Consider the following 10,846-nt stretch of genomic DNA (forward strand, 5'->3'; position numbering starts at 1 on the left):
CCGGACGTTTCCGCTCTTATCGGTTACGTCCTTGGAGTATTTCTGGGCAGTTGTTTGCACATCTGTTTCCGGTGCAATTGGGTGCAACATTGATACGCATGTATCATAAGATCTGTGCATGAAGGGCCAATTTTATTCAAAGTCAAAATTATCTTGAATCAGTACACATATAACCAAATCCCACGGAAATATACCCTAGCTGCGTTGACTGAATGTATATCTTGTCAACAAGCGTCAACGAGTAAAATAAAGTAGTATGAGATAATACAACAAATTACCTCCAACTCAAAACCCGTTGCTTTGAAAAAAAAAATGTCAAGAGTAATTTTAGTCTTGTTTCTTTACAAGGAATCCGTCAGTGCCCGGTGGTCCGCGGGTACTGGGTCACACTGTATACACAATACGATTCTTGACGGCTGTGAAGTACCGTACAAGTCGAATATTCTGACAGGCTTTGTAATTGCATGCAATAATCCGAACATTTTTCTAAGTTACTCCATATTTTTTGTAGTATACGCCTATGTTCGTCCTAGTACTTCGTAAATTGCATTAGCGTATGCATAATTTGCTGATACACAGAGGATAGTGGGCTAATGTGTGTGTGTGTGTGTGTGCTGTCATGTGACCCATGTATGTAGCATCGTTCGTTTAGGTTAGGCGCATGCGTATTTACGGTCTTGCAAAAATCAAATTGCAGATGGTGGCGTGAATAGCAGTCTGCTGTAAATATCGAGTTCTCGCGTTAGAAGCGGTGAGAATAGTACCGGTAATCTAGTGCTATTCAACAGTACTTGTACTACCGCAAAGAGGCTGGACTAGTCCACAGGCAAAAACTTCGTGTGCCATAATAATAATTTTAAAGGGCGGGTGAATAGTGGTTAGAGAAAACCAGAGCCGGTAGCAGGTATTTTCTCACTTCACGCTGTGTGTCAATTGTTGATAAGGGATATTTACTTACCGGTAAATTTTGTGGTGAGTACCATTCATTTTTGTATCGTTTTTCCTCGAATCAAAACCATGGAGACTTGTCAACCCAAGACATTCACGTGTAGGTGTAATAAAACATATCTTCTTAATACACGATTTTCGTATTATGTCCTAGGATATTGATAAGGGTTTTCCAAAATTTCGCTTGGATATGATGATTCGCATGCTCTACAAGGTCGATCTTAATAAAGTCATGAAGTGTGTAAATATCATTTTCAGCCAACAAAAAGAATCTGATAATTCACAGGAGAGTTTCGCTGGAAACCGTCATTTAGTTAAAAATTGCATCCCGTTTAATAATTACTTGGAAGGCTTACACAGCCTCTTTTATCCATTAACCCTAGAACACGAGTACGGGGTCGTAAACAAACCTAGCCGACTTTCAAACTGTGCACTCAAGCTAGAAATTGACATTATCGCGTTAATACTTATACTAATTCTACAACTAGATTTCAATGAACTTAAATTTGCTCTTCACCATTCGTTTCCTTATTAAGAAACGAAAAGATTTATGTGCTTTCGAGTTCCATTATTGCTTTTAGAGTGATTTTACAATCAAGCAACGCATAGGTTTGTTATCGACCCCATTGATAAGTTAGAAGGTAGAAAGTAAAGGTACATGTGTTCAAGGGCTAATTATTTCTTAGCCTTTACATATTCCAAAGTTGCTGCTTCAATGCTGTTAAAGTAAGATGACAATTTCACCAATATATGAGGTTTAAGTTAATAATGTTATCGTAACGAAAAATTGGGGAAAAAATCACTATTATCTTAATTTTACGATGATTTTGAAGGAACTAAGATTTTGAAATATGAGTGTGTTTTGTTTTATTACAGTTTACTGAATTTCAGATAATTCCAAAATCGCCAAATAATGGTTTTTCTGCAGCATGAATCGTTACGATAATGGTACTAACTTCAATAGGTTACAAATGTATGAAATAAAATCTTAGGTAGCCACCATTTCATTTAATTTTTATAGAATATCAAAAACAGAGCATACAATGTGTTTCGCTTGTATTGCTATTTACTTTTTCTTGCCACCCCAAAACATTCGATTTTTGAAAAAACTAAATTTCTGCTGTCCAGTTTCATTTGCACTAACAGCTCCTTATTTACCATTCCATAAAAATGTGATAGAATAGTGGGTAAATTTTTTTCATTAAATTAATCCAACTTCATAACTGTTTTGAAATTTGGTTATTAAAGTTCATTATTGCGATCTATTCGCTAAACAGGTGAATTCACTTTTTGCTACTCAATCATATATATGATGTACATTAATTTTTCAGTAAAAAAAAAATGGAGGTACATACGGTGTTGCTGGACTTCACAGTATCAAGTAACGTCATCAGTGATGTGGAGAAACGATCTAACTTGAAAACTACAATTTCTAATGTCCTGGGGGAGCATATAGGCAGTTTAAAGCCATTGACTGAAATGAATATAGATGAAGGTCTTCTTTTGTTGTACACTGGCGTGAGAGGAACTCTTATTACTGTACGAGCCTACCCTAAAGGTTTGGTAACAGTAAACATTGAGTATTACAAAGGGGACAACGAAGAGGCTCTGCTCAATTTTGAGGTAAACTGGAAATGATTTGAAATGATTTAAAATTTGAACGACTTTCGGAATTAAAAATTGTTTGCTTATTTACTATAATGTATCCACTTGAAATCTACAACAGGGAGTAAATAATTAAAAACACTCTTGACATTTGGGAGGTCATTATATATGAATTTTCTTTGTTATCTTTAATGCTCTGTGCTGGTATTTTGGCATTTAACAATCAGCACCGTATTTCTCAGGACTTATAATTAGATAAATCACTATACTAAAGCGATTACAATGTTACAACTGTTCCGATGATTATATCATTTGACCTCGCACTTAAATTATATTTCCAAGTTGTATAATTTATTTATTTTCCCATTGGTGCAGCACTCTTATGTCATTTAAGTAGTATCTTTTCAAATTGCACCAGTACGTCTTCTGCAAAATTCATTCAAATGGATTCGCTGGAAGTTGTATACACCAAGAATTATGATCAAATTTCTGTTTTTTGGCCATCCGTCATATCAATTGTAAAGTAGTGGTTTCATCACTGATACACGTGTAGGTCGTGTACTTGATCAACTCTAAATATAAAAATAATTTTCTGTATTATTCTTACTCTGTTACATTCGGACTGGGTAGCATTACCAACTATGTAATAAGTATTTTTTGTAATTGTAAATTCGAACTACTTATCAGCACTCATAATTAGTTTTCACAACTTTTTATTTAGAGCTCCACACATAATTTTAAAATTGTAATCTCATCATAGTCATGCTTGTTTGTTATATACGTGGCAATGTTATATAACAGACGAATTGCATAACAGCGGCTACAAACCAGTTATATTATATTATATTATATGTATCTCATTTATATATATATAAATATACCGCTGTTATACAATTTGTCTATCCAAGATTATTCAGTTTCTTCACTCCCATGAGGCGATGAGTTTTGAAAGCACTTCTTCTTTTTTTCTTACTTGTTCAGATTTTCCCATGTGGCAATTTATATTTTTTTCATTTTTACAGCTTTCTCAAGGTGTCCAGTTATACATCAACAAGGGATTCTATGATAATTTCAGGTTGTCCATAACATAATAATGCTTGCGTCAGATCGATTGCTCTTGATTGTGTCGAAAGTTTAATAGAACTGTCCATCGAAAGATATTGCTCCAATTTTGACATTATGAGAGGCAAATCTTATCACAATATCGAATGACTTTCTAAAGAATTAAATCGCAGTTCAGACTTGAATGACTCTTCCCTCGATGAAGAATTGATAAAGTCTCTTGAGATTAACTACATTTATGAGTTAGGATTCATATTCCAAAAAATTTCGGATTTGATTTACTGTTAAATTTCATGATTCCACAATTTTCAGCGGCTGGACACCCTGTTGACCTCATACTATCATACTAAGCACAATACTCGACACGTTAATGTTCCAGATAAATAGCAATAAGCAACCCAAATGTTGGGTTCTAATCTGTCGGGTGTCTAAAACTGTAATTACACCAAAATGATGTTCTGTAATTATTATTGAACTTTATAGTCAACAATCTTGTCGTTTGAGATATTCCAATGCAATAAAACATTACAATTCCACTTAACAAAACCGCGTGTGCAATACACAACGTGTAAAATGACAAACCCTGAGTACTGATACCTATTAAGCTATGAACGATAGATGCAACGTCATTACTGCATGTTAAATACAAATATTATCTGGTATAGTGCTCTAAAACGAAAAGAAGTGGCTGCTTAAAGGTGATTCAACACTTAAATGTTGCATCTATTTTACTTCAGTTGGATCATCAATTAATATCAGCTCATCTCATTTCTGAAACTGCATGTAACTATAGCACATCGCATATGATCGCATTGATCGGTTCAAGTAACAACATTTTTTTTTTCGCATTTGCAGATAATGTAGAAACTTTCGAATGAATACTTTGTCATTGTCATAGTGACACATAAAAAATGCTGTTCTGTAGGTATCATCTTCCTGTTTCTGGTATAAATAATATATTATTTTCAAGAAGCCCATAGGCGCTCTACTCTTTATAGCAAGTAGAGATTTGGTTAATTAGTTAGTACGTTTGTTCTGTTTGTTTGTTGGTTCGTTTGATGGCTATGGTAGACAGCGAGAGACCTGGAGACAGCGTTGCTGGTGGCGGCTGCTGCCACCCGGTCCCACACGCTTGTCCCCATTAAACGTGGCGGCCATTATGAGCGATTCTATCCAACCTCCGGTGAGTTTTATTTCTTATTATTTTTACGGTGCTCTTCATTGTTTCCGAAAGCAGTGGCCTAATTATTATTGAGTAAAAATTATCAATTTGATATAATTCATCGATATGCGAGAAAACGGAGCAATAAGTATGATCTGTTTCTGTTTCGAAAGTTTTACGAATTTCTAGTAATACAAGTAGTTTAAAATTCTCAGAGCTTCGCGGGATTAAGTTGCAGAGTTTTCCTGTATAATCAAATTTTCAATTCAACACAGGCTCTGAGTTTCTATTGAATATTCACAGGTGGTATTATAAATTGTCTCGTCATTTGGCCACCGTGCATTCAGAAATTTTGGAGTTTCTCTGCTGTACATACAATCAGTTCGAACCTGCATACCTCCTTATAATGACCAATTTTGTGGAAATAAACGGACAAAAGTAATAATTTTTTTTAAATTTCATATTGTCGTGAGAGAAAATCACACCGTATTGTGGTCAAAGAAATGTTTTGACACAATACTCAGAATGATTTGATTCAAAGTAGATTAAGTTGCATTAATTGTGTCATACATAAATACACAAATAATGGTAAATGTGGTCTCTATGAGATTTTATGTATGCAGCCATGCTACCATATGTCTCTGGTTCAATTTTGAACCTCTTTACCAATCAACAGTTTTGTAATAATAATAAGAAAGATTTTCTCACCTGCACCATTGAATTTTAGATGTTTATTTCTTTCTTCACTTCTATTATTTAAAAAAATCTAGAAATTAACAATATATTTTAATGTATATTCTTTCAACTTTTTGAAGATGGAAGACTGCTTGAATATGACATTGACAAACTAGTCTTTGAGGCACGGTCACCGTATCAGAAAGTACAGATTGTTCACTCCAAGTCACTTGGAAACATGCTGGTTCTCGACGAATTACAAAGTAAGTAATTGCCGTTTAAAACACATGCTTTTTGTTTGAAATTTTATGTACAATATTCGGGGTCCATTTATGTGATACCAATTCTAATTATACTATATTTTTTCAGATATGTCAGAAGCAGACATGATTTACACAAACACCTTGATGCAGTGTGACAAAGAAAACTACACAGGGAAAGAAATTGTTATTCTTGGAGGTGGTGATGGAGGATTACTTTGGGAACTATTAAAACAAAATCCACAATTTGTAACAATGCTCGAGGTACAGTTGTACACTTGATTGATCTTAAACTCTTACGATAATTATGATAGTAGTAGAAGAAATTAACTCTACTCGGTTTCCAGGACTTTTCTGTATTTCATGTTCCGTATATAAATAAGAGTTCATTTTCTTGTGACGAATTTTATAAATTTGTTTTTCAGCTTGATGAAGTTGTCATGAAAGCATGTAGTCAGCACATGAGAAGTATATGTGGTGACTGTCTGGACAAAATGAAAGGTGACAACTATGAGGTGAAAATGAGATCTGATTGAATCCTGATTGCTGAAACTTCCAATTAGGCTCAATTTTATTATTCTATACAAATTTTCTCTTATAGATCATAGTAGGTGACTGTGTAAAGACTCTAAAACACATGATTGAAGAAGGACGTCAATTTGATTACGTATTTGGCGATTTGACCGACATACCTATAAGTCCAACACCTGACGGAGATGCGTGGAACTTTATTAGGTTGATATTAAATTCGTCTTTCAAAGTATTAAAACCGACTGGCAAATTCATGACTCATGTAAGTGTAATTACCCCCATTTTCCTTTCGGTGAATACTCTCTAAAACAGTTATAGCAATATATATATGGTTCGAAAATTAATAATTTGAGATGGTTTAAAACATCGAAGCACCCATCATATATTTAAGTATACCTGATAATTATATTTACGGTAATCTTTTACAGGGAAACGGAGCATCGTGCCCAGATTCGTTGAAAATGTTTGAAGAAGTTTTATCCGAGTTGCCTGGTCCTGTTACTATTACAAAGGCTCAAGCCTACATTCCGTCATTCTACGAAGATTGGATCTTTTATCAAGTTTCATTGAAATGATGGATCAAACATGGTAGACCCAGCATACTCACAAATCTAAAGAAACTCCCTCACCAGCTCATACCTTTATGACCCAAATTTTCATTTAGTTTCAAGTTAGAGTTTAGCAATTCAGTTCCTATTGAAGCGTTTTTTTTTATTTGAAACTTTAACCAAATTCGAAAATGGTGAAGCAATATTGAGGTCGTAAACCACGGATAAGCTTGACTAATTCGCCGTGTGATTGGTAAAGCCTTGGTAAATTTCTGGGTATAATATTACACAATCCGTTGTTGCTACTGTACTTTTAACCTGCATCCTTTAAACCTTTATCTCTCATGAAGGTTGAAATTCGCTAATTCTTATAAGAATGTTCCCGTGAACTATAAAAATTGTGTCATCAGCTAATTTCTCGCTATCAGCCTTACAAAATAGAAACAAATAACAAGTCATGAACTAAAAATATAATTTGATATGAGCTAAATTTGTTTGGTAGTGCAAACTGAAACTGTTATCTCCTGATGAGACTCTCAATGTTGACGCGATTTACACCGATGTTATCTTATTACTAATAAAATTGAGTTGCATACGTGCAAAATTGGCTCCGAAAATATTTTGCATATTCTGTTACTGAGCGTATATGATTCATACGTCAACTATTACCATTAAAAAAAATGTCTTCTGACATCTACCTACTTGACGTTTACAAACACGATAAATTTGATATTGATTTAAAAACTACTTCATGATATTCATAGCTATGCTACATATTACCCAGATATATGATACGTAACACAGTTCGATGTGTTGCTGCTTTTATCAGAGACTTCTTTATTTAAATAGAGTATAATGTATCAACAACTGTTCCTAGTGTAATATTAAATGCAAACTTATTTGTTTCGGAAATGTCAAGAATGAGTAAAGTAGTCATTGTTCATAATCTAAACTTTAGGGACCGCTGTAATATATAGTATAAGTATAATAAAAATTTCAATTTGCGGCATGTAAGTCATCATTGTTTCTTTTATGGCTAAATACAAAATCTTGTTTCATAATCAACATTTAATTATCTCAAGAAATATTCAATGCCAATCTAATTTTCCATTTCATATTATATAGACTATTATCGAAAACATTTTATTTTCTAGATCTTTGAATACCGGTGGTACTATCTCTTTAGATTATTATTGTTTTTTCCTCTTACCATATTGTGAGAGGAAATGTACACACATTAGTTAAGAAAAATTAATTCAACGCATTAAATGAATAGGCATAGAATGAAAGTCAAAATTGGATGTTTTATTTTTGTTCCTTTATATACTTTAAGATTAATTTTCTTCTAAGATAGATCAAATTTCATGGAAAATATAAAAAATTAACATATAAATTCTTGTTATCACAAACTGTGGGAGAAAGTCAGGACTCTTTTAGACAATTACAGAGTTCAACATGTAAGTTCACATTTGAGGGTGCAACTTTGATTTTTCTTAAATTTAAATTCAACCAAGTTCAGAATGCAGCTAAAACTTGTGGGTATAAATAAGTATAAAAGATCAAGCATCGGCATGAATCGATTTTCCTGTATAAAATGCCTGACACCTAAACTTTAACTGATTATAGAGATTCCTTTACTTGACTAAGTGTTGGTAGCTGCATTGACTATGATACATAGAGTGAGAATGAAGCGTCAGATTGAAGTATACGTGATATTATATTTATTAATATAATATTCAGATCATTTTTTCAAACTGTTCTTTTCTTATACATGTAGACGTTCATTTGACACATAGAAAGAAAAGCACAAAATTGAGAAGTACATCACAAGGAAATGACAAGTACCTATTATAAATATGGTAAATATAAATAACGTAAGAAATAAATAAATTAGAGTACATCATTTAAGTAGTAGCGATAGAAAATCAGACTTTTGGTTTACTTCCCATATCCGTGGAAACTTTGGCCCTCGTTTATCGGAATTCAAAAAACTTAATTTCTTAATTATCGTTTGAACGCAAGGGCAAATCCTTAAAATAGCAGGGTTGAAAGTGGCATCAGTTCCTTTCAAGTCTCTAACGGAAACTGACCAGACAATCTTGCTTTAGAAATTTCAGAAAATTGTTCAATTTCATGTACCATTGGTTCAGTTTCAGTTTCAACTAAAATTTGTTGCAACCATTGTTGTATTTGCTTCGGATGTTCACCGCTATCTCTTCTAATCTGTCTACTTCTGTCAGGCTCACATGACGTTGCTGATTGTTTGGATGAAAAACCTTGTTCTTTATTTGCATTAACATCCTTGTAAAAATTAATATTTGTAACGTCGTCACATGTGACATTCTTTGAATATGATTCTTTTGAGTCTCCAGAGCTCACTAAATCTTTAGGCGAATCTATTTCTGAGTTTTCATTTGTTAAATCTAACGAGCTATTTGGTTCAGTTGACCCTGCCTCAGGCGAAGATTCGTTGTTTAAGAGAAATAAATGCTTATCAATCACTGTACAATTTGACATAGACAAAATACTAAACTCCTCGTTTGACTTATTCTCACTTCCTGAGCTTGAGTTCAGACTTGAGTGACATGAACAGTTGAGCATGCTATTGTTACAAGTTTGAGTATTTTCGTCACATGTTGAAACATTTGCTTCTAATTCATTCTGTCTTTCAACTACCTCCCTAATATTATCATCAGATTTAATTGATTTGTTGAAACTTTCGTGATCCTTGTCTGCGTCTTGATATTCCTGAACTTTATACGGCTCTGTATCTTTTACAGACATACAATTTTTCCCAAATACTTTTAACTTTCCCAAGTGCAATATTTGCGACTCAATATCATACCTCGAACTTAAATCTATGTTAACTAAAGGCTTACACGATACTAAATCCAGATTCGACTGTATCAACGAAAGCTGTTGCACATGAACGGCTTCCACCTGACGCAAAAGCTGCTTTTCTCTTGATTTCAACACACCAATTAGATGCTCGAAACTTGTTTTTATTTCCAGTTGTATCTGAAGAAAGAAAACGAGTGTATTATTTACACATCCATTGTACGGGATATACAAGATTTTCCAATTCTTCTCCTAAGTCTGAATCTTATGGTTTGAGAAATCTCTGGAAGTATGTATTTATAGGTGTTACTGTACACTTTAAGCTGCACTAATCTCAAATATTCTATGGCGATATCGGTGATTGCATATATACGTGACAAGTTAACGAGCTAAAAGCTTTGGTGGAATAGTAGAAGTGTATGCACGTAATAATCCGAGATCTAAAAAAAAAAAATTACCGTAGACAAGTCTTTTTTGGTCACTTTAATGCGATTGCATAAAGATATATACCACCGTAATTAATTTATTACAAAAATGCAATAGATTAATATTTTCAGGTGACCAAAAAAATATCGGAATACCAGACGGTAGCACAGGTAAGAATCTTATACTCACGCTGAGAGTAGTTTCATCCAATAATTTTTTCCCTTCTGTAATTAATTTGACGTTTGCCAAATTCATGATACTTTCACTTTTCAGGTCATTATTTTCAACCATGGCTCGAATTTCGATTTATGATTGACGGATGTGGCAGATATATTACATGTACACTGAACGTGATACCACGTTAAACAGCCTACGCGGAATCTAAACACCATATGTAAAAGTTCACATTGTACAAGCACTGAGGACGAGTGGGGACCGAACAGAAACGCAGGTAGCTACCTTGAACTTCTCGTTTTAACGGTATAATTCGTTGAAAATGAACAGCGGAGGAATTGGGGTGATTCGCACAATGAAAAATGCTAATTTCTTGGAAACCTTTGTCACTCAGCAGGGTTGTTGCAATTCGAGGGTGAAAATATGCTTACCGACTTACACGAAAGAGGAGCCACGGCTGCTTGTGCGCGATTAGATTATGGCGGCTTGGCAATCTAGCGGTTCAAATTTTAATCAGGCCCTCTCGACCCTCGCGTCTTTCTGCAACACTCGAAAACTCTAATTGAAACCCATTTCTGTTTCACTTATCCCTAGACGTGTACTCATATTTCTGTTAT

General features: G+C 34.0%; 2 protein-coding genes across 2 annotated transcripts; one reads left to right on the forward strand and one right to left on the reverse strand.

The window, feature by feature from the left end:
* The first annotated feature begins 776 nt into the window (after positions 1-776).
* On the forward strand, positions 777-7,924 carry LOC124415868 (spermine synthase). Its single transcript, XM_046896549.1, has 8 exons — positions 777-972; positions 2,280-2,571; positions 4,687-4,798; positions 5,593-5,715; positions 5,822-5,976; positions 6,138-6,227; positions 6,314-6,505; positions 6,672-7,924. Exons 2-8 carry the CDS (start codon positions 2,290-2,292, stop codon positions 6,816-6,818), a joined length of 1,101 nt encoding a protein of 366 aa, XP_046752505.1. The 5' UTR covers positions 777-972; positions 2,280-2,289; the 3' UTR covers positions 6,819-7,924.
* A 627-nt stretch (positions 7,925-8,551) lies between these two features.
* On the reverse strand, positions 8,552-10,658 carry LOC124415965. The gene is made up of 2 exons (XM_046896730.1): positions 10,245-10,658; positions 8,552-9,809 (listed from the first exon to the last, which is right to left on the reverse strand). The coding sequence occupies exons 1-2, from the start codon at positions 10,344-10,346 to the stop codon at positions 8,859-8,861; spliced, it is 1,053 nt and encodes a 350-aa protein (XP_046752686.1). The 5' UTR covers positions 10,347-10,658; the 3' UTR covers positions 8,552-8,858.
* Between the last annotated feature and the right edge of the window lie 188 nt (positions 10,659-10,846).

This window comes from Diprion similis, chromosome 2 (assembly GCF_021155765.1).
Source record: "Diprion similis isolate iyDipSimi1 chromosome 2, iyDipSimi1.1, whole genome shotgun sequence".
NCBI classification, from domain to species: domain Eukaryota; kingdom Metazoa; phylum Arthropoda; class Insecta; order Hymenoptera; family Diprionidae; genus Diprion; species Diprion similis.

Bases quoted from the DNA above. Each gene is read 5' to 3' on its own strand.
- LOC124415868 (XM_046896549.1), top strand. From the start codon at position 2,290: ATGGAGGTACATACGGTGTTGCTGGACTTCACAGTATCAAGTAACGTC. The intron at 2,572-4,686 runs GTAAACTGGAAA...TGGCTATGGTAG, and splicing joins AGGCTCTGCTCAATTTTGAG to ACAGCGAGAGACCTGGAGAC. The intron at 6,506-6,671 runs GTAAGTGTAATT...AATCTTTTACAG, and splicing joins CTGGCAAATTCATGACTCAT to GGAAACGGAGCATCGTGCCC.
- LOC124415965 (XM_046896730.1), bottom strand. From the start codon at position 10,346: ATGGTTGAAAATAATGACCTGAAAAGTGAAAGTATCATGAATTTGGCA. The intron at 9,810-10,244 runs GTGAGTATAAGA...TTCTTTCTTCAG, and splicing joins TGGATGAAACTACTCTCAGC to ATACAACTGGAAATAAAAAC.